Here is a 23,545-nt window from a genome sequence, read left to right on the forward strand (position 1 = left end):
CAAGTTCAAATATATTTGGTTGGAGATGACAAATGTTGGCACGCTGACCACATAATTGCTAACATTTTCCCATAGTGCCTTGCAGCAGGGGAAAAGAGACATGCTGAAACCATTAACTCGCTGCCAGCCTCCATCTTTGAGATCAATCCACATTCTGATGTCCTTGAGAACGACAACACACACACACACACACACACACACGCATTCAGTGTCCATTAGCCAACAAACGTGCTACAGCCCTTACAGGCTCCTTTTCTGACAACAGATGAACAAGACGTTAAATTTCCATTGTCATAAAATAACTATCCTCCTCGCTGAGAACTTCAACACCTTAAAAACCCAGCTGTCATCAGTAACTCGTTTTTCTTACAGTCCTGACAACAGCCACTCCACTCCAAACATTTTCAGACTATCACATATTTCGATCACTTCATGTCTTTTCTTAAAATATCCTCACATCATGTCCAGCCTGATTGGCAGCCCTTGTCAGTCACTGTGGTAAGATGTTTCTAAAAAGGAAATGCATTCAGTATTATAATCGGGTCTCTACATCATGACAAAATAATATCCAACAACAATAGGATGAAACACTTTTCCTCAGGTCTAATTTTCTAAAACTCAAAATTCAGCTTCAAATAGGACAATGCTGACATCTAATGGCAGAAAATGTTCTGCAAGGATTACTATACATTTTATATCACTTCCATCCTAATTTTCCCAATCCATTTTCAAATATGAAATTCACATTATGAACTTCCGTGTGACGTTTCAGACAGGCAGAAGGGCCATCAGACTTAGTAAACATGTTCACAGTACTGATGTCTCTACAAAAAAAAAAAAGACACAGGAAGGTTTATGCAAATTTTGTTCCTTTATTAACATATGTACAATGGGTCAGGAATGACAACAAAGACAAAGAGATAAAGTAGCTACCTTAAAAACTCATTTGTATTTTAGTGCATTTTCAACCCACAGGCTAATTGTTGGGGAAAATATTCACAGTATACAGATCATAAACGATATGAACGCTTCCCATGCACATCAGAGCATGTTTAGCAATTGATAACCCTTGTCATCCTGAACATTTCACAGTTGTGCCAGAACATAGAACTCTGTATAAAAAGAATCAGATTAGCCATTCGATCTCTGAATAAGCAACTAAAGCTAGCCTCATATAGTTCAATAATACTGCAGTAGTGTACAGTTTCATGCTGTGTCCAGTCCCTATATATACAAATGTGTGGTTAGTTAACATTGTATGCATTTAATTTTCAGTTTACATTGTTTTTAAGGTGCACTCAGTTTTTTGGTTGATGCTATGCTAGTTGATGGCAACCATCTGAAGCAGTATACTGAAACCTAGTGGTGTGGATGCAGCATCATGCAACAGCAAACATTTTCAGTTACAGATGCCATCATACAAATGATTTTAGCATTGAGTTAAAATAAAAATTTGGCTGGTTGTGTGGTCTGAACATGTCACCATTTGTATGTTACTTCAATGATTCAATTCCTCAACTTGCATTGCATTACAATGCGAGTGTACATGACTTTAAACATATTTTTCAAAATGATTATAGGTTACTCGGTGCACCTGTTTTATGTTTTTACTTGCCAAATTTCTCAACTGGGGACTTTATTGGCTTTATTTATGTAGTACACTTGTACATTTTTGGGTTGAGCTGGTGTGCGGAAAACTGAACTACAGACACTTGAATGTTAAACTACACATACTATGTGTGATTATGTACTTCAGGAAGACAGGCCAAACAGGCAAATAATGCCTACAAAATTCTCTATAGTGTCATTTCTGGGTTAACATAAATATTTTTGACACAATGTGATAATGTATTTATCAAAGAGGGCACTGTTGGCACTGTCCTGAGATCACTGTGTAAATCATGCAGCTTCAAGACCACTTCACTGCTTATAGCGGAGCCATTCAAACCTAAGAACACAGCGGCACTCTAAACCCTCTGGCTGCCCTCTCAGGGGGAGGGGGAGGGGCAATCTGGCAATTACCAGCAAAGGTAAAACCACCCAGTTGATTGACTCCTCTATTAGTATAAGAAGATTCTTCAGAAAGCAATTTCCCCCAACAGTGTGATTGGAGGAGATGGCTGTATGTTATCGTGCTGTGACCATCCACAGACCCAGAGCCACGTTGGCCGCTAGAAGGGCACTGCCCCCCAGCAGAAAAAAGAAGCCAATCAGCTCTCGGTTGTTCCTCTCTGGGATCACAGAGCTCAATGTGGCTTCTAGGAACGCTGTGAGTATCCACTGGCCGTCCAGCGCAAAACACGGAACAGCGTTTACCACTGCCAGGGCCCCCGATAATGAGACCAGATATCTCAACACACAAGATGTTAAGGCTAGTTAACAGCAGTGACAAAACCAATACCTCCTGGTCAGAATTCAAGGTTCATTTATTATGTTTGCTTCCAAAATTAACCAATACTGATCGTGTGGAAAGGATACTTGCAGAAAGTCTCCAGCATGACAGGCAGGTCTGGATGAAGAAAGCCCAAACGAGGAACGAAGTTGGTGAGACTCACTAAAAATAAAGAAATTACCATTTTTTAAAACAAGATTGTTTGCACAAACCTGATTAAATAAAAACAGAATCTGTCTGACCTGAATACTGTAGGTGTGAAGGGTAGCCGACAAACAGCATGTCTGTTTGCGGCGGGTGTTTAACCCGAATCAGTCTGGTCTGGTTCTCCAGAGACGGGATTAAACACAAGCTTGGGATGAAGTCTGTTTGACAGTCTGTGTTTGTACGGCATGTACGGCTTGCTTCAATGGTTTTTCTGACCGGCAGGCAGGCAAACTAGCAAGGGCGAAAAACAGCAATAGTTTAAAGTGTCAAAAACACCCAAGACTGAGGTGGCAAGAAATCATTTTCCCTTCCTTTTGTAAGATATACAGTGTAAAATGGACCAGTGTTTTCATTTCAGATATTTTTTCGGATATCTATTTAAGACATGCAAAGACTTGTTTGAGCCAACAGCACACTTTAAATATTCACAATATTACAATGATAAAATGTTTGCAGTGTTTAGCAATTAGGTGCCATAGAGCTTATTTCTAATACTAAAACAAAGCAAACAGAATTCAATTCAAGTTTATTTGTATAGCGCTTTTTACGATACAAATCGTTGCAAAGCAGCTCTACAGGAATTTAAGTTTCCACAATATATTTATATATTGCAGAACCTTAATATGTTTAACTTGTGGCAAATTTGGTAGAATCAACTAATATAAGTTTTATAACAGTTCTAATTTATATAAAATTCCCAAATACTAGCTGAGATTTCAGAAAAGCTGTTTGTCTTACCAATTTGCTCTCCACATTATTACTATAAGAGAAGCAGAGATCTGTCAAGCTGTTGTTCCCACAGCACTCCATAGTGCCATCGAGACGCTTGAATGCTGAGTGGAAGAAAAATCAGAATCGGTGAACAAATATTGGTAATACTGAATTTACACATCTCTATTTACACTACCATTCAAAAGTGTGGGGGCGACAAGATTTTTAAAACGTTTCTTGTGCAGTACAGTAAAAACAGTAATATTTTGAAATATCATTCAAATCTGAAATAACTTTTCTATTTGAAAATATGTAATTCCTGAATTTTCAGCATCATTACTCTTCTTCTGTGTCACGTGATCCTTCAGAAATCATTCTAATATGCTGATTTTCTGTTTATAAATTTCTTATTATCAGTGTTGAAAACGGTTGTGCTGCTTAATAGTTTTGTTTTAAGTCAATTACAATGTTGATATTTTAAGTAACCATATTACTTTTGTAGATTCTTTGGTGAATAGCAAGTACAAACTAATAGCATTTATCTGAAATAAAAAGATTTGTAACAATATAAGCATCTTTAATTTCACTTTTGATCAATATAATACATCTTTGCTCAATAAAAGCTTTCAAAAAATAATCTTACTGACCCCCCCAAACTTTTAAACAATAGAGTATAAGGCAGGTCAGTACCTCTTCCAGCCATCCAACTGAGCTGCAGCTTTTCAGTGTGAATGCAGTATCCCGTCTGAGGATTATGGGATAGATGCTGAACGCAGTTCTGCCAGTCCTGCACTCCCCAGACAGTACAGTCCTCCAGCTGGGAAACCAGATCTCCTAGAAACAGCCCACGAGGTCCACTTGATGGGGAGCCCTGTGAAAACGAACCAAAAACTGATCTCATGCACTAAAGACATCATCTAAATATAAAACTAAAAGATGACAGGTGACCTGACCTCAACCACTTCAATTACAAGTGCCCCTGCTCCAGTGTAATAGAAGGGAAACAGGAAGATGGGGAGCAGGAACAAGAAACTGAGGGCCACAACACACAGCATGAAGTTGTGCCACACACCTGCACCAAGACAGAGAGAGTAGAAAAATGTTATATACTTTTATAAAGGTTGTTTACAGGTAATAGTGGCTAAACAAAATGTTAGGTTTGGAAATAAAGCCATCTAGTGGAGGTTTTATGAAAATGGATATGCAAGATTTGTTGTATTGTGCTTGTTTAAAAAGTCTTACCGGCACAGAATATTCTGAGCTGCTGGACTGGAGAGATGAGATTCAGATGTGTGGTGAAGAGGTCTACAAAAGCTCCAGGATAAACCACAAACATGAACATGCCAAAACCATTCAACCTCACCTGCTCCCTGAGAAGAACATGCAGAAAAATGTTTACACTCCGCGTAAATTTAAAACAAGCTTCTTTGCAACAGAACACACCAGATTTTCTTTTATAACTAGACTTGGAACAAGCCAAGAAATACTTTACTTACATTACACGGAGACTTCACAGAATTTTACTAGTCAAATGGAGTGAGACTTGAGTTTGCGATGGAGCAGCTCCACCCAAAACTTCTGACAATAATTAATAGTGGCTAACTCTCTCCAATGTGCATGCAAAGTTTAGAACAGTCAAGCATTAAAACGCAAGTAATTTTCTTATAAATTATGAGACATTATAAACAAACGGACTTAATGTCAGTGACTCTTCCAAAAGCAAACAAAATGTTTGCATTTATGCAAAAATCTAAAGATTTACTCTGTGAGAATTTAAATGTCTGATTGTAAAGATAATCTTGTTTTTGCTCCACTAGGACATAGTCATCTTAAAGCTGCAGGAATTGCAAAAAGATTCCAAAAGTTTTTTTTACATTATTATAAGAATACTTTAACCTATACTGGCTTAATGTGGGACAAGCAAGTGTTAAATTTTTTTGCTGTTGCTAGTGAAACAGAAATGACATTGCATCTTTGAAATGGTTAGTTTACCTGAGTGCTGCCACCCCATGGCCAAACTCATGTATGACTCCGCTAACCAAGATAGCAATGAAAAAATAGGCCAGCTGACTGACGGGAAGGTTCACACCAGGCACCTGATGACAAAAAAAATAAAAATGACTAGAATGATCAGGCTGAGCACAGATGGTTCACAGTTCATCACTGTTAAACAAAAGTGCACCATCATTATCTAATTCCTACAGAGCTTTTCTGTACTCACCACCACTTGCAAGACCTGTTCATGTGACCCCTCTGGTGTCTCTGCCATCATCTGACTCAAAGTCTGCAGCAATGTTTTGCTCAGAAGAACCACAGAGCCAAACATCGCCAGAATCCCGAACACCATACCAGCACTGAACCTAAAACAGCAACACGCAAAACATTTTGGTATATTTTCAGATTAGATTTTAGATTTTTCATTCTTTTATTATGATGATTGAGAAATAAAAGGAGATTATTTGTGGATATGTGGGGGAGGGAGGGTGGTTACCCATAATGCCCTGCTCTCATCATAAGCAGCTTAAGAATTGTTTAATGACTAAAGCTGGAAGAAAAATTTAATAAATATCATCACTGTGGATTTAATATGGCAACAGTCACACCAATAGAAACCAAAGCAAAGCAAGAGAGGTTTACGTGTCTTTATATAGATTATACAGTTTATATTAAAAGAAGTCGATTTTTTTCATTTAGAATCAAAAGACTGACAGCTCTGTATATTACAGCAATAAATGTTAAGGAGTTCATAATAAGCATCTGAACATGCAAAAATAAAAAACCTGATTTGAGGACTGTAAATCATACCAGATGTAGAGAAAGTGAGGGTTGAGATGAGCACATCTTGCAAACAGACGGTTGAAGATGCTGGTGTGCCATTTAATATGGAATGGAGAGAGGGTGAATCCGTTCGAGGATAACCAGGATTCATAACGGTTCTTCACCGAACTGAATGACTGAAGGTGAAAGAGAGAGAGAGAAAAACAGTTATTAAGGATGTGATAGGGATTTATATTGAGGTAGGTACAATAGTTTGTGCTAAAAAAAATAATACAGTAGTATTGCTTGCTACGGAATAAAAAGATGATTATTTAAAAAATGTTTTTACCACAGCTGTTGGAAACTATGTGTTGCCAAGTTATGTCTAAAGCCATTTTACTTTAAAAAGCATACATTTTCATAAACTCTTACATTAGTGAGAGTAACTGTATATGACTATATTTAGAATTAACACTGAATAACTTTTAAAGTGGAAAATGAAAAACTGAACTAAAAACAAGGCAGTACCATGGTACAGTAATACATCAGATAATAAATATTATGATACTTTGAGATATGCTATGCAACTAAAATTATGATTTACATACTACATGGTAGCTTCACGGTAATGCTGAAAAACATGGCACGTTTTGCACCAAAAAAAAAATCATTGTAACGTACAATGTCCAAACATTTTTACTCGTTTTAATAAATGTACATAAAATGGTACATAAACATGCTGCTCAAAAAATGCTGCGCTTATCATCTAATGTCCTTGACAAATTAGAAAGTATCAATAACAATCGATTCCATTATTTAAGCAGCAAACACCTCTGTACTCTCTACTGTTAACTCTAGTAATGAATGAATGGTTGTACTGGTGAGATCCGCCTTACCCGCAGCAGGGTGTCCGCCAGATATACTGTACACCACCCGCCCATCACACACACCACCACCGCTATGGGAATCATGGCACACCGGGCTGCATGCGTCTCAAGAGCGTCCAAATCCAGAGACAAATGATTTTACAGTTCCGATTGTCAAACACGACACCACACATCCACTGTGTACAAAACACCGTGGAAGCCGTCGCTTCCGCGTTTGCGTGAATTACGATGTCCAAACGCAGTCTAACTAATCGAGCCAGACTGTTTACTTTTGTCAGAGGCAGAGCAGTGCCTCACAATCACAGAGCAATCGAGCACGTAGCTCGAATCATTTCCGTGAACCGGTTCTTTCAAACAGAACGATTCAGTGATTTGTCTTCATCGCATTCTCTCACGTTTTTAATTTGAATTAAATAAGGGTAATTGTTGTAATATGTGTGTGTCTCAGTTCAGTTTGTTGTTGCTATTCAGCTAATGAGGCGTTAAGTAATTCAAAACCTAATATAATTTAGGCCATAGATATATATGATTTAGGCTATATTCACATTAAAAATACTAAATTCAATTTCATATGGGCTATGTGTGTTGCTAAAATTACAATACAAGTCCTACATTTCCAGTATGTTTTATTTGTAATAGTTAGTAAACAAAAAAAGAAAAAAAAAGTATAGACTCATTGGACATTTTTTGGCTCACTTCATTTGGACTTGCGTGTAAGGTAGCTATAATTCTCAAATAACTTTTCAGTCCATTTTTTTTTCACTCTAAATGCATATCAGCTGACTCATCGGTTCTTAGGTCATTACAAATTATAGAAAGTCAATTACAATGTCGATTCTCGGTTTATTAATATGTTGGTTGATGTTGACTCTGATTCAGATAGTCCTTTACCCAGACTTTTTAGTCTGATTCGTGAATGGACTGTCTCTGACACCCCAGTCTCCAGTACATTTAGTGTGGGCATTAGGCATGGGACCAGTGAAGCAGACACAGGAATCGCACAACACCAGTTTTGTGAGCCTGTTTAATTGTTTCAGTTGAAAGATCCGACACACAAAGCGATTTGCTCAGAAATCGAATGTCTCTGTTTTGCAGTGCAGCTAAAAAAACTCAATGTGCTTTTCATTTGCATTTGCTGAAGCATGACATCACATCTTATTTGCACCATAGTCGCATCTGTGAAGTACATTTTAGTTTCCAGCTAAACAAATTTGGCCTCTGTGGTTTTTGTACTCACAAGACTTGCTTTTAAATGTGCAATTTAATTAAGACGTATCAGGCATTACTTGTTGACCTATAAGCAAATGATGGCAGTCAACCAAAAAGGTGCTCAATTTGTCACTAAAGGCACTGTTATAGTAAAACTTATGAAAAAGTGCAGCAGTTTTGAATGCAAAGCACATGGGAACAAACGAAAATTGTGATAAATCCCCTCAAATCCGGGAAACAAGCCTTTCTGGGTGGGAGTGATATTTTTCTAGAGGTTTTATTAAATTATTTATTATCTGAGATGGCGGTCTAGATAGACAGCGATTATGGCAGCCTTTTATGAATACATAAGAGAGGATGCCGCTGGTTTCATAATGCCATGTGCCCATAAGGAGAGATTCATGTAAAATAGGCAACAGTCACTGAAAGGACAGTGCCATTATATTCCACTCACCTTCTATGACCTGTTAATGAAATTCAACAATATTTGCATGGGCCAACCATGCATTTCGCCACTTTCAAGCTGCACCGTAATGGGATCTTTGCATGTAAATGTTACATGCACATTAAAAAGGATTCTAGGATTTAATACTTGTGTTTGACCTGTAGTATATGTGCTGACTGGCAGGATGAGCAGAAAGTTTGTGATGCCAGGAAGAGGGAGGAGAATTCAGGTGAGGATTTGCATAGCTCTGCTGTCTGTAGAGGACACCTTCCCCATCAGCTCTGAGCTCCAGTAGAGGTTTATACTCAGCAGTAAAGGAACTGAGTGAGCAGGATCACACATCAAGTCCTAGTGGCACCAGGTAAGGACAGAAGATGCTTTAACAGTCTGTAATTTTCCATTTTATGGTTGTAGTTTGATATTTAGCCTTGCAAATAGTTAGTTTAGTGCATTAGGCTCAATCACGTTGACTATTTATGCATTTGGCAGGCGCTTTTATTCTTGCGAGTGGAAGCAAAGTATACATTATACCAGTCTGTGCACTCAAACCTAATGATTTTGGTGTCACTATAGCACCAAGTTCTGTTTAAGAAATCAACATTCAGTGAAATTATGTGCAACATCATTTGTTTATACCTGTCCGCTTGTGGGTCAAAATCTGCCTAGTTTAAGATCTGAAACTCCTCTAAACTGGCAGAGCTGCTACCACTGGGAATGGGTCGTCATGTCAAACCGTGGGCCAATCAGATGTATCCCTGGGCTCTGCGTGCAGGAGCCTAAATTAGGTCATGATCTTAATAAGTATTGTCGCTCTGTGATTCTCTGACTGCGTGGAAGACAGCAGGAGAGGACCTTACAGAGAACAGGCAGGGTTTTTGACTGGCCATCATAGTAGAACACAAAGCAGTGAGGAGGTGTGGACCTCACGCTGGCAGCTGAACAGGTAAGGGCACAGGGGGGTCATGGTATCAGTGTCCCGTTTCGTGCAAAGGGCAAAGTCTATTCATCTCTCACCAGTCACTCTTTCTGAACTCTCTTTTTCTTCCATTTTCATAATGTGATTTAGTATTGCTGTAATTTGTACGTTCTCGCTTAGGTTCAGGCATATTCAGGACATTTTGATCTAGGTCTCCTAAATATACCCACTTAGCACACATTTATACATAGATGCAAATATGCATCATACTCAAGCTTGGTGGTGATTTAAAAATGCAATTTAAAATGTAGAAATTTTTAATCGATGCTGTTGTAATTCTGGGTTTCTTGTGGGCACATCGAGTGGGGTCCAAAAAGTCTAAGATGACTAGGTTAAGTTTACTTATTTATATAATTAATATAAAACACATGATATATACTGTATATAAACCAGTAATATTTAGATTTTTCCATATATTGTCATATATAATAATAATAATAATTTATTTATTTATTAATTATCTTAATAATCTTGTTTTATAAATAATTGAATAAGATAATATATGATATATGCAGTATATTATTTTTTAGGCAAAATTATTCATATTACTACTAAATAAATAAATTAAAATAATTTATATTAAAATAATTCTAATATAAACTGTATTATAAAATTACAAATACGAAATAACATGAAATAAGTTTATTGTATGTATGTATATATGTTTATGTGTGTGCTAGATAGATAGACAGATATTTAAAAACTAATATTTTATATTATTATTATTATTAGATTCTGTATTTCATATTTCCAGTTTATATTAATATAAAATAAATATTTTATGTATATAAAATAAAAATAAATAAATGTGTGTAAAATATTATTAATATCATACCCAAAATGTTAATAATATAAATTATTATATTATTATTATATTAAATGATCCGAGGACCATCTTGTTTAAATGGAGGCAAAAAAATCTTAACGTTTGTATGAAGGATTTACTTGACCAGGGTCACAAATTTGACATAGAAATAGTGCTTAATATTTCTTATTCATTTTAATATTCTTATTCAAAACTCATGTTTATTTCCATGTTTAAATTTCAATTTGAATCGCAGATTCTCACTTTATAGATGTTTGGACCCCACTGTATATAGTAATAGGACTGTGAATGAGGCTATAGTGGATCATATATAGCTTCTGTGAAGTGAACAGTCAGGGTGGACAGAAAGCAGGTCCCCTCTGTGTATCACACTACTATTTATAGTGTGAACAAATCCCAGATATGAGCGGAATCCCCTGCTCCTCTTCAGCCTGGAGTGAGGGACAGAAAGAAAGAGAGAGGTGTTGAACAGAACCAGAACCGGACCACAGAAGTCAAGACTGCTTTAGTCCATTAAGGGAAAGACAGAAGAGAGAGAGAGAGAGAGAGAAAGATTGATATTTGTCCTGTCTGTCTCACAGCGGTTTACTGTTACGTCAGCAGGTATGTGACTTTTGAGGACAGTGGGAGGTTGTGTATGTGATTGTGTTCATGTGGATGTGTGTGAAACTATAAAGATTGTTAAATATCACAATAAATATAATAGACTGCTTTTCTTTTAGGTAAATTATGCCAAATAGTATCGTGATGATAATGAGACAAATAGAATTAGTCTAAATCAGAACATTTCAAAGTTTGACGTTTTTAGACTGAACTTTTCTTTAGCTTCCTCTAAAAGTACACTAATTCTTACTAATTTCATATGAGTTATGTATATGTTTTGTTTGCGTGGGACTCTGTCATAATGACTCAGGATTCGGGCCTACATAACACATTCTAAAACAACAGGCCGGTTTAATATGGACCGTAACTGTACTTTTACATAAGCATTAGCATTCCGTGATGATACGCATGTAAATTATATATTTTTCTGTCTGTCTTGTGGTTTTGGCACAGAACAATCTAAACATAGGATTGTGACGACGTTTGATGATTTACATAATAAATAGTGTTATTACAAATAATACATTCAATGAATTTGATGAACAAACCATTCGACATTTTGTTGGATGTTTTGAATATCAAATGCACTTTTTTTTTTACTAAAAGAGAAAATCTGGTCAGACCAGTTGGAAAGGTCTAGAATTTCTGGGAGACTTCCAGTCATAGTGTGAATTAAATGCAAATAAATTGCACCTGTGAAACCATTGTGGGAGTTTTTGAAGATGTAATATTCAGTGTGAGATTTCAGGATCTGGTGGGGTTTGTGATCCTGTAGGTGGTTAAATTTAGAGTTTGAGATGGAAGGTAATAAATCTAGAAACTTAAAACACAATTTGTTTTTGCCAGAGATGATTTGGTCCTAGGTTTATGCTTCAGTTATGTTTTTTTAGACTATTTAGTTGAATCTTTGACTGATATTTTGGACATTGAGGAGTTTTAGAAGGGTATTTTGGAAGAGTGTTGGACAGCTGCTCTGTTGCTCTTTGAAAGGTAAATTTAGCTCAACACTCGGCAGCAGTGAATCCACACAACTATTACTAATGCACTGCTGTTGATGTGCAAATAACATCCCTGGTTACGGTTGCTAAGGTTGTGAACCCTACCAATCCTTGCTGCCCCACCGAGACCCGTATTAAGTTAAAAAAGGAGAGGGATATTGAAAGCCAGAAAGTATTGGTATGAATATTGCAGATACCATGCATGCTGGCTGTAGTACTCAGGAGGATTCCTCTTATATCCCAGGTATTCTCAGCGGGATGTTCCATCAGCAGCATAACCGAGCAAATTACGGGCAGAAAGCTCCCTGCAAGCACATAATCAAAGCTCATCTGCCTACAGCTGTGTTCATTAGGACACCGGGTGATTTTACATATTTCCGAACACCTTCCAACAACATGAGTCATTCAGCATGCATTCTCCTCTGTTCGTGAAGGTGAAATGTGTTTGTTTCCGCGTTGGTTTGTGTTGTCAAGTATGTAAATGTCTTTTTCAATTTCCCTCCAGGTCATTCTTAGGAAATGCTGCTTTCTCATTGCATGTCCTCATTCATCATTTTTATATATTAGTTTTATAGAATAATACCAATAAAATTCTGTACCCCCTCCCCCCATATATATGTGTGTGTGTGTACTGAGTATATTTATGTTTATATAAATACACAGATATATATATATATATATATATATATATTCATTCTCAAATATATATTATGTTATTAATATAAATATATATATTATGTGATTAATCGCATCTACGTTTATATATGTGCGTGTGTGTGTTATTATTATTAATTATTATAAAAAATATTATGCTTCTTCTTTTTTTTTTTTAAATACAGAATTTGATATTCTTTCTGGTTTTTCCAAATAAGGCTGTTATTAATCTTTTTTTTTTGCAGACCATAAATCCCATATTGTTCAAATGATACTAAAACTGATATTGTTTTATAAATATTAATTGATAAAAAATAATGATGGCAATGATAAATATCCATTGATAGGCTACCTTCTGAGTCTATAGCCTGAACTATTAATCTGTATATTTATTTATTGATTAATGAATGAGTGAAAATATAACAATGGCTTTCTTCTAGACAGGAATGCGACCCAATTTAAACCCTATTTTCCATTTTTTTGTTTTAAGATATAGTTCTCTTAAGAAAAATATCCCAGTAATCTTGGGTTCAGTGATCTGAACCGTCACCAACTAAGCTTAGATACACCAAAACACAAAAGTTCATTACAAACTCTGTCTAATTGTTTCTCTTTTATTTTATCCTATAAAGTGTTTGGAGAATCATCTGAGACAAAATTCCTACTTGAATGAAGCATATCTGATTATTTCACTCTCAAGTCTCCCTGTGCTATTAATGAGCAGCCATTTATTCATTTACAATATACAATATATTCCACTTTATGTTTCATATCCAGTATAAAGAGTGTGTAGGTGTGTGTTATCCCAGCCCTGTTCTCTCCATGTTAACATAAATGATTCAGGGGTAAGAGCTGCTACCTGCTCCTCACTGCAGGAGTCACTAAGCAACTGAAAGACTATCCACGGGCACCTGAGAGCCACAGGGGGCTTTAGTTTTCCCCAGCTCTCTGTAACTTACATAGACAAAGCTATAGACGAAATAAATGCATTCAGACCCACACTGGGGCTTTCTGTCCATCTGATCAATGCATTCAGTCTCTTTCTGTCTCTTCTACAGCAGGAACGTGGACACAACCGCACAGAATGTCTAAACAGCCGTCGTCCAATGTAAAAGCCCTGCAGGTGAGTATTGTTTGTTTTTTATTTGTATGCAACTTAAGAAGAGTGTACAGTGGGAATTTTGAACTTCTGTATTGATTTTATTGGCACTCAAATGGTGTGCTTTTCCTTGCTCAAAACACTCAAACTTGTCAACATTAAATATTTTAATCTGAAAAGCCAGTTCCTACTAAGTAAAAACACATTTCAATGTACATTGCATTACAGTACTCACACAAGGCCATTCACAAGTACATGAAATACATTATGGTTTTGATGTGTCCAGCTTTTTTCTTCTTGGTAGAAAAACATTTCTTATCCAAACAGAAACAATTTATATAAAAATAGACTTGTACACTTTAACTAAAGTCCTTACAGCCGTTTTCCTTTTTCTTATCAGTATACAGTTGAAAGGAAAATCTATGTAAACTCTATGGTTTTGCATAAATTGGTGAAAATGTGACCTGAACGTGAAGTCTGCACAAAGTCTACAAATAACAGCAAAAAATGATATGTTTTCATATATTTATTTTACACACTGGCAAAAGTATGTGAAAGTATGTTTTAATATCTGGTTAAATGTCCCTTTTCGGTATAAACCTCCATCAAGCATTTCTTTGTGTTCAAAAAGACATGAAAATGTACACTTTTTTTGTTTGTCTATTGATGTGACAGTTGAAGATCAGATCACGTTATGACTAATTTATGCTGAAATCCAAAGGGTTCACATACTTTCCCCCCTGTAACTATACATCTGGCTAGGAGTGATAACTTAGAAAGAAAGATTTTAACAGTTCACCACAGTGTGGAGAACAATTTTTACAAACACTGAACACTTCAGCCAAAAATAGACACCTTTATCTTTCCATAAAAACTCTCCATATACACATGAATCCAAAAAATGCCCAAGCACAAGATTTAGGATACGGTCTGTCAGAGAGCACAGATAGAAGGAAGACTGGTCATGCATGCAAAGACAGGAACACATGGTCACTACTGTACAGCCTAAAACAGCCAACAAACAGTTTTCATCCAGCAGCCTATACAGATGGAAAGCCAGAGAAATGAAAGAGAAATAGAGAGAAAAAGAGAAGAAACTCAAGGGTTTGATGTACTGGACCATGAAATACATGCAAAACTGGAGTAAAGCCAAATCTTTATAAGCGCTCGGGATTGGTTGAGAGACGTCACATGCTCTAATCGAAACACTGAATTGCAAAATTGTAAACTGAATTGAGTGTTGAGTGACAAATACAGCAGGACGATACTTTATAAAAATAGGCAGAACAGAAGAGATTTAAAAAATAAGTGTTTGCGGTTCTACGTGGAAATGAAAAAAGAATGAAATAAAAACGTTAGATTATTTTTATTATAATTAAACATTTTCCCCTCCAAATTTTCATTACCGTAATGCAACAAAATCCCCATTCTCACTTTTTTATGTGAAAATATGTTTTATTATATATATTTTTATTATGTTATTTAATATTTATAATTAGTATTACATTTAATAAGCAAAATAAATAAAACTGTTGGATAACAGTATTCATAACTTTAGGGGTAATGTGCTTAATTGTCATGAAAATAATTCTACTTATGCTAAGTATAATTTCTTTTCTTTTGATTTTGGGGTAAGATATGACATGCTTTCGTGAGATTCGCCATAATGACAGGATGGATGAGAAAAAAACAATAATAATTTCTAAGAAAAGAGATGTGGCAACAATCCATATACTTTCCTTCTAATGTAAAGCTGTAAATACATTTACATTTTCACATTTGAACTTTGTTTTTATCATACATGCTGCGTTTAGACGCCACATAATAAAGACCAGACTAAAAAAGACAGGTTGTCTGCGTCGGGCCTCAGCAAACAGAAGGATGTCTATCATCTCACTGTTTTATCTGTGTTGCCCGCTGCTCATTTTCATACAGGCACTTTGCTCTTTATGAAATACAAACTCCAGCAGGAAGACACGTCTAGCAGGTTTTGTGGAAAGGTTTGGTTTCGACAACTATGCTTGACCATTGCACAATATTACGTGAGCTTAAATGACTTTGGTACTCTGGTGATTGGATTATAGGCGCGGTTGCAGAAGGAAACGAGCAGTGTCAGGGGTGTAGCAGCGATGTTAAACATCTCATTGGATTTTCTTGTCTCTCTCGAAGGCCAACCTTAATATTCCGATGGGGGCTCTGCGTCCTGGGGCGGGACATCCTGTGAAGAGGAGAGAAGATACAGTAGATGCAGAGGAGGTCAGATTCTGTTGGAAGAAAGCTCACATACACACATTTTATAAATAAATTTAAATTTTAAATTGAAAGATTTTTCAATTACACACACACATACACACGTTTATGAACATATCCAATTATGTAATATATAGAATTGGTATTATTTATCAGATCTATATTATTCGTAGTGATGATTCTCATTACAATATTATTTAAATAATAATATTTTTTACAATGTTTTAAAATCAACATAATTACTATCATGAAGTATTAAAAACTAGTTTAATAAACACTTTTTGCACAAAGTAATTTAAAAATAATGAAGTAAGAAAGAAAGAAAGCTTTTTAGTACTAAATAGCAACAGACAGATGTTCTACATTGTTATTAATGTGTTAATTAATGTAATGCGTGGACAATTTTTACAATGTTTATTTTAAATGACAAGTACTATAAACTATTTAAATAGGCTTTTCTTATATTTAGTAATAAGAAACATGCTTAGTTCTGCTTTACGATAGTTTTTTAATCACAAGAAAACACAGAACTTTAAAAAAAAAAATTAAATAAGAATTAATAGGCAAATTTGCTTATCCTAAAATGTCAGAAAACAATATTAATATCACACTGTGCTCCTGAAATAAGCTTTATTTTCATTTGTTAATTCTATTTATTTCAATTGTATTTGTTATTTAAAATTAAGTTTATTTCGTTTTATTTTAAGAGTAAAATATGACACGTTCTTGAGAGATTTTGTGAGGCCCACTCAGTAATATCTCTCACAATTGGTTTTATAGGCGTCCCCAGTGACTCCAGAGGAGAAAAAGGCCCTGCCTGGTGCCGTGAAACTACCAGGCCCCGCCGTTGACCTTTCTGAGCTCCAGAACGTAAAGAGTGAACTCAGATGGGTCACCAAGGACTAAACAACACAGGTAAATCTGACAGTCAAATATACACACTCACACCCATTTTTTTCCCGTCTAACATTTTTGGTTAGTCAAAAAACTTTGGTGGTTGTCAATCTTATGTACACACACACACACACACACACACACACACACACACACACACAAATACGAGCAGGAACAAAAGAGCAATCGTTTTCTAAATGCGTCACATCACTGAAATCAGCTAGAAAGGTTCCATGCTGTTCACACAAATGACCACATGGTGTCAGTAGCTGTAAAAGTAGTTTGCACGTGTGTTAGTGTGCATATGTCAGTGCTGGAGTGTGGAAAGGGGTATGAGCTTGAATCAGGCTCTATTAATACCCCACAGATCAGTGGGGCAGTGAAAGTCCGTCTGTTGTGTGCAGTCACAGCATGCCTCACAGACCTCCCAATTATAGAGCAAAACATGCTCTGTGACCCACTCCGCAGAAATACAAACAGAATTTGCTAAGCAAACTACCTTGAGATTACTGGTTTTTAATGCCAGTGAACCCATTTAACTAATTCTTCTCATTTTGACAGGTGACTCCGCCCCCCATTTTATCCAAGGCTTTGGTTACTATCTCCATCCAATCAGGTTCATGTATTTACCACAACTCCCAGAGAATCGGTCGCAAAGGAATCAACGACAAGCCTTAATGATGACACTACCTACTGACCCGAGAATAATTAAGGGGGTGGATTATATCAGAGCAAAGACTGATTTGAATTGAGCAACTCAAAGCTCTGAACCAGGGTTTAGTCTGTCTAAAATAGGTCACCACTTTTTAAACCTCCCTGTATGCTATTCTATATTTTATTTTCAAATGTACTCTGTGTTTAACTTAAAGGGATAGTTCACCCAAAAATGCATATTCTGTCATCATTTACTCACCCTCACGAGTAAACTATCCCTTTAAAGTTTGATTTTATAGAACTTCTGTATTCTCCTACTACCATCAATGAATCATAAAACAGAATATATGAGACTGAAGACATTAGCTAGTATGATTCATTTGAAAATTCCTCCATTCTCCTATAGAAAAGCCAGATTGTGTCTTAAAACAACTCGAACAAATGTGACACCGTAAAATCCATTTTCTTTTAATGTATTTTATGTCTAGAAGATTAATATGCAAATAATTGCTATAAATTTTATTAATTAGTCAGAATGTCATGCATTTAATTTGATTAAGTTTCCTCCGATTGACAGCCCTACTTAAAACGGCTCATGCTACAGGCTTGTTTTCACTCCCTACACATCTCTTTCTTTATCTATGGCTTTGTTCTTGTGTGTTGCAGTAGATGAGTAGGCTGTTGCATAATAAAACATGATTTCACGTTCTCTCCAAGAGCAAACCCGTAGGAGGAAGCCAGCACTTGTTATCCTTGAACAAATAGAACTGGATTTCAAATGCCGTACCATCGGTTTGTTATGTACATAAACTTGGATCAGTTTAAGTGTAAATCTGCTTGTCTCCTCACTTGTAAATCATATCGTATGTGTCTGTACTGCTCTATGATCTAGTTTACTAGCAGCAGGTGTCATGACCTTTGAGTGAAAGTGTCCTTATTAAAGATCATGTATTGCTCCTTAGTCAGTCTGCATTGAGAGCTGGGAAACACATGCATATATAATTCAGATAAATTGTCTACATTCTTTCATTTGTAAGGCTCTGTTTTCTGTAAGGCTACTTTGAAACAATGTATGTTGTGAATTGGATCATGAAGTGAAAGACAAGCAACCAACAAGAGTCCAGTGTACATTGAAATACATTCAAACCTGTTGGAAAAGCTTCCCAGGATGCACCTCATGAAGTTGGTTGAGAGAATGAGAGATAGTGGCAGTGGTGCCTGGAACACAGAGAGAGTGAGCAGCTGTCTTAACTAATCAAGAAGGCCTTAATTAATTAGCCTTAATACCCACAATGCAATGCAGAGAGAGCCTGTAGTTCTAAAACTTCTAACCGAGAAGCTCAGCATACCTAAACTTCCGTCGATTTCTTGATACAGTCTTCTCTGCTACAATATGCTTTCCATTATACATTTCAGAATGAAATGTGTGTTAATTCAAAGGAATTTCTCACCTGTAAGCCTTATGTACACCAGATAATATCAAAATAGTTCACCATGACCACTAGAGCCAAACAAAACCCCTAACAAGAAGAACAGACACTTATATTTAGAATGCCACTCAGGTCTGACAGCATTCTGGGCTGAAGGGTCAAAACAGGGAGACCAGAGAGTGCCTGAAAGTGAGTGAACACATAAATCAGTTGTATCTGCAATTAAATGCATGAAAAAAACTCATCAGAAGTAAAACTGTTGATCATAAATAATATATATAGATGGAAGAGAGCACGATCCTGCAAAAGATCTTCAAGCATGCAAAGAAGTAGAGTCTGGTTTTGTTGACGAAATATAAAATGTGCAGCATAACTAACGCGTCTAATTTAGACCCCTGAAGTTGTAATGTGCATTTAAATATATCCACCGATGCACAACGAGCTTGAGTGGAAAGAATGCCAAGGTCCCTAAAAGGCCAATTACTTGTTTTAAAGCGAGAATCCAAAGGGGTTATAAGGTGAGCACAGGATTTGGCAGTACAAACAGTGAGTCTACAGAATCACTTCCTTGAGACACAAGTAGCAAACACACAAGCACACCCCTCTATGATTCATCATGACCAGTTGCAGTTGCACTTGAGTGTGAGTGCATTCACAAGTATCTCCTGTTACCAATTACCTCGTAGATGTGTTGTATTGCAAATGATCTAGACAGTGGAGAAACCAGTGTGATCATGTGCAGAGGGTGTGAGAATGTAACCAGAAGCTCTATCATAATCACCCCTCACTCTTATATTTAATACCCCCTCCCCGCAATCTAGCCTGATGCTGCCCTATCCCAGCTCTGAGCCAGCAGCTATTCAGGGAGGATGAGGGTTATGATGTTCACGAGGTTGAGATGTGTCCTTTTCGCTGTGGATCACACTTACACACTACAAGTCAATAAATCAACCTCACTCTTCAGTGATCTAGCCAACATAAACAAGTTGATTTCTACATTCTCCTGTTAATCACACTTGCACACTGTAAACAATCTTTATTTCTTTGTCTTTGTGTTTTCCTGACTGAAAAATCTCCCCATGGTCCTCGTTGTCCTCTAGGCAATTTAATTTCTCTTTTCTGGCTAGACTGTGTCCTGACTGTCCCTCTGATCAACTCTGAGTTTCTATTCCTGTCACCTTGGTGAGATATGGCTTCTGGTGGCGACAGACAGAAATCCACAGTGCTGACTAACTCCCTTATTTATCAAGAGATGACCTCAGATCTGCATATCATAATAAACCCCCAGTCTGATCCCTACCCCTCTCAGTGTTCCCATCTAGCTAAATGGAAAGGGCAACTAGCTCGAAGTTGTGTTTACCCTCTGTGGCCCCGAAATGTCTGTCCATCATTCCACCCTCCCTTCTAGAGATCTGGTAGAAAACACATGCCTATCTTGTTGAGGCAAAAGGTTTGTCTGCCCACTGGGTGGAGGAGAAATGGTTGACCCTCCCCTTTGCACTTATGCATTTGATGCCTGCAGAAGTCATGGACCACATCCCAACAGACGTGGCTGGTGTACTGACCTTTTTATTTTCTTTAATCTCGACAACTTTTGCAGGAGCAAGTCGACCTAACCACCTCTGCCTCCTTCTCTTTCTTTCCTCTTCCTTTTGTGCTTTGTCTTACTTTTATTCACTCCTAAATTCCCTGGACTCCCTTTATCTCTCTCCCTTCCTCTCCAAGTGATGAATTACTACCTGATGCTCAGCAACAATCATGGAGAAGGGGTTTTGTCTCGGTACCAGAGCTTGCGTCTGGAGGGTCGAATGTGTGATGTTGTTTTGGAGGCAGAAGGTGTGGAGTTCCCTGCTCATCGCACTTTGCTAGCCTGTTCCAGCGAATACTTCTGGTCCATGTTTCAGGACTACACTCTGGAATCCGGTGCTCGTACTATCAGCTTGCCAGCCTTGTCATCTCTGGGCTTGGAGCAGATACTGGACTTCATCTACACCTCATGGATCTCACTGTCACCCTCCACTTTGGAGGTCACTCTACAGGCTGCCTGCTATCTACAGATCACCCATGCTGTGGATCTTTGCACTCGGTACATCTCTGAAAGCATTGCTCCTGACAACTGCTGCTTTTTTGCTAACATAGCAGCTCGCTACAGCCTTTCTGAAGCATTCGACGACAGCAACTCTTTTATTGGCAGTAACATGTGCAGAATACTAACATCTGAGGAATACAAGGCTGAGCTAATGGAGTTAAACATTGATTCTTTGCAAGATGTGCTCGTAGCTGAGGAGATGCCGGGAGTGAAGGAAATAGACCTTCTGCAGCTGGTTTTGGACTGGCTAGAGTGCAACCCACAATCTGCCTTGCAAAGTAATGCATTGCTTAGTCGGATCCGATTTGGTTTGATTCCACCTAAAGAGCTGTCTCAACTTAGTGCACTTAAACCTGCTTTACGTACACCATTCGTCCACAGCGTAGTGCAGAAAGCACTTAACTACCACCTTCAGGGTTCCCTACAACCACTACTACAAAGTGTCCACACCAGCCTAAGAGCCACAAAGAGCAAGATTCTTCTGGTGGGAGGAGGACCAGAAGCAAACAGGCCCCAGAATCAGATCCTAACCTATGAACCTCGCAGTAAGAAATTCCAGCCTCTCTCAACATCCCTACCAAATAAACTACAGCACCAGGGAGTATGCGTTGTTGGGAACTTTCTATTCATACTAGGTGGTGAGCTGGTGCATGTGGATGAGGAGAATGAGAAGAGTGCTGTGATGACTGTGACTGACCAGGTGTGGCGGTATGACCCACGGTTTGAGCAGTGGGAGGAGATGGAACCACTCTTGCAGAAGAGGGCACAGTTTGCCTGCTGTGTGGCGGAAGGTGTTATATTTACTATCGGTGGACGTGGCCAGAGGGGTGAGCCTGCTTTGTCATCTGTGGAAAGGTACAATATGAGGGAAGGGTGCTGGCGCAGTGGCGTATCCCTACCGTATTCAGTTCATGGGCATGCCTGTGCCACTATTGGAACAGGAATCTACATCTCAGGCGGAATCCACGTCAACAACCCAGAGAGTAGCAAAGAAGTGCTGTTTCTGAATGCTGTTAAAGGGCATGCCTGGCAGAAACGTTCTAACATGTCCGTTGCCAGATTTGGCCACCAGATGGCAACAGTGAGGGGAAGAATTTACACCTTTTTGGGAATGTATGAGCCCTTCTGTGACATTGAATGCTACAGTCCTGAGCAAGACCTGTGGACCCGTCTAAAGCCCCTACTGAATGACCGCTTCTGCTATGGTTTGACCGCTACAGGGGAAAGACGTGTGCTTGTGTTCGGGGGGAGAAAATGGCAGGAAGGGCAGGAGGTGTGTACAACAAATGTGCTGGAGTATGACACGGCATATGATGCCTGGAGAGAGGTGTGTAAACTACCAGGACCCTTGTGTGGGATTCAGTGTGCCATAATGACTCTTCAAGCCCCTCCGGAGACCTAAAAGTAAATTACAAACACCATCCCACATACACACAGACAAACAGATGGCTGTCATGGGGCAGAGAGAGTTGAAGGACAGAGGTTATCTTTGTGTCATGGATCCATGGATTGTAAAGTGGCAGGGAAAACAGGATTTCTATTTACCCAGATATAGAAGACCTTAGTGGGGGTATAATGCTGTTAAGTGTTTAACAGCAAGCAGTAAGGAGCTCCTGAAACTAGGTCACTAGTTGACATTGATAGATGACTTGTCATAAAGACGTTGTCCTGAGAAATGGCATAAATCCTTTAAAGACACCGGAGAAAAGGACAGAACTAAGGATGGAATTTCAGACCACTGCACACTCCGGTCATTGCATCTTGAAAGGCGTAAAGAAAGGACAGACAAACAAATGGAAAAGTAATCTAGATAAGGACAAATTTGGACAAGATTTGACTATTTGGCACTGAGTGAAGATCAAAGGTGACAGTCATAATGTCTTATGACAGAGAGACAGCTGCCATGAATGTTCGATACAGACTGTGAAAGGAGATTACACTCACAGACGCTGAGTGAGAAAGCCAAATTAGACCATTGATTTGGAAGGGTACGTTGGAAGTCAAAGTGGGCAAGGACAAGTATCAAGATCATTGAGTGTGTGTGGGATGCAGATGAACAAAGGAAGGAGGATGAGGAGATTTTTAGTGAGCAATGATAAACAAAATTGCATAGTCACAGATATATCTGATAACTCAGGCAATGCATGGAAATCTAGATGACACATCACAGATAATATAATGTCATTAGAATACCAATATAAATTAATAAAGTGAACTGCAAATACAGTAGTTGAGCAGAAATCTTGTAAAACAGAGAAATCAGTATCAGTAACTAGGCTGGCATGTATATCGTAACTTAATCATATACTTCATAATATATATTTTTAGATGTAGTAGTAACCATTTCTGGGTTATATAAAAATATGTAGGCTTGAGTTTGTAAAATGAATACTGTTGACATAAGTCTACAAATGAATCAATGCAAATGAGTAGCTAAGACGGAAAAGCATAAATAAAAGATTTT

The 23,545-nt window shown here is 37.7% G+C and overlaps 3 protein-coding genes across 7 annotated transcripts; 2 read left to right on the forward strand and 1 right to left on the reverse strand.

Moving 5' to 3' along the window:
• Positions 1-848: 848 nt before the first annotated feature.
• LOC306863371 (membrane-bound transcription factor site-2 protease-like) lies at positions 849-7,188 on the reverse strand. The gene is made up of 11 exons (XM_079406668.1): positions 6,964-7,188; positions 6,116-6,264; positions 5,532-5,670; positions 5,303-5,406; positions 4,553-4,680; positions 4,264-4,382; positions 4,001-4,181; positions 3,338-3,432; positions 2,635-2,830; positions 2,479-2,554; positions 849-2,350 (listed from the first exon to the last, which is right to left on the reverse strand). The coding sequence occupies exons 1-11, from the start codon at positions 7,036-7,038 to the stop codon at positions 2,128-2,130; spliced, it is 1,485 nt and encodes a 494-aa protein (XP_079262794.1). The 5' UTR covers positions 7,039-7,188; the 3' UTR covers positions 849-2,127.
• Positions 7,189-8,891: 1,703 nt separating this feature from the next.
• On the forward strand, positions 8,892-18,589 carry LOC306863526 (small muscular protein-like). Of its 5 annotated transcripts, XM_079406909.1 has the most exons (6): positions 10,839-11,013; positions 12,256-12,445; positions 13,724-13,788; positions 15,934-16,020; positions 16,795-16,929; positions 17,470-18,589. In XM_079406909.1, the coding sequence occupies exons 3-5, from the start codon at positions 13,750-13,752 to the stop codon at positions 16,918-16,920; spliced, it is 252 nt and encodes an 83-aa protein (XP_079263035.1). In that variant the 5' UTR covers positions 10,839-11,013; positions 12,256-12,445; positions 13,724-13,749; the 3' UTR covers positions 16,921-16,929; positions 17,470-18,589. The 5 variants fall into 5 exon arrangements, with proteins under 5 accessions (XP_079263034.1, XP_079263033.1, XP_079263032.1 ...); XM_079406908.1 differs by lacking the exons at positions 10,839-11,013; positions 12,256-12,445 and adding an exon at positions 8,892-8,969; XM_079406907.1 differs by lacking the exons at positions 10,839-11,013; positions 12,256-12,445 and adding an exon at positions 9,415-9,551.
• Positions 18,590-18,666: 77 nt separating this feature from the next.
• On the forward strand, positions 18,667-23,545 carry LOC306863525 (kelch-like protein 34). Its single transcript, XM_079406905.1, has one exon. It carries the CDS (start codon positions 20,720-20,722, stop codon positions 22,481-22,483), a length of 1,764 nt encoding a protein of 587 aa, XP_079263031.1. The 5' UTR covers positions 18,667-20,719; the 3' UTR covers positions 22,484-23,545.

This window comes from Barbus barbus (assembly GCF_936440315.1).
Source record: "Barbus barbus genome assembly, chromosome: 44".
Taxonomy (NCBI): Eukaryota; Metazoa; Chordata; class Actinopteri; order Cypriniformes; family Cyprinidae; genus Barbus; species Barbus barbus.

Excerpts from the sequence above, each read along its gene's own strand:
- LOC306863525 (XM_079406905.1), top strand. The coding sequence starts at position 20,720 with ATGAATTACTACCTGATGCTCAGCAACAATCATGGAGAAGGGGTTTTG.
- LOC306863526 (XM_079406908.1), top strand. The coding sequence starts at position 13,750 with ATGTCTAAACAGCCGTCGTCCAATGTAAAAGCCCTGCAG. Across the intron at positions 13,789-15,933 it reads CCAATGTAAAAGCCCTGCAG|GCCAACCTTAATATTCCGAT; the intron begins GTGAGTATTGTT and ends TCTCTCTCGAAG. Across the intron at positions 16,021-16,794 it reads ATACAGTAGATGCAGAGGAG|GCGTCCCCAGTGACTCCAGA; the intron begins GTCAGATTCTGT and ends TTGGTTTTATAG.
- LOC306863371 (XM_079406668.1), bottom strand. The coding sequence starts at position 7,038 with ATGATTCCCATAGCGGTGGTGGTGTGTGTGATGGGCGGGTGGTGTACA. Across the intron at positions 6,265-6,963 it reads TGGCGGACACCCTGCTGCGG|TCATTCAGTTCGGTGAAGAA; the intron begins GTAAGGCGGATC and ends TTTCACCTTCAG. Across the intron at positions 5,671-6,115 it reads CCTCACTTTCTCTACATCTG|GTTCAGTGCTGGTATGGTGT; the intron begins GTATGATTTACA and ends TTGCTGTTTTAG.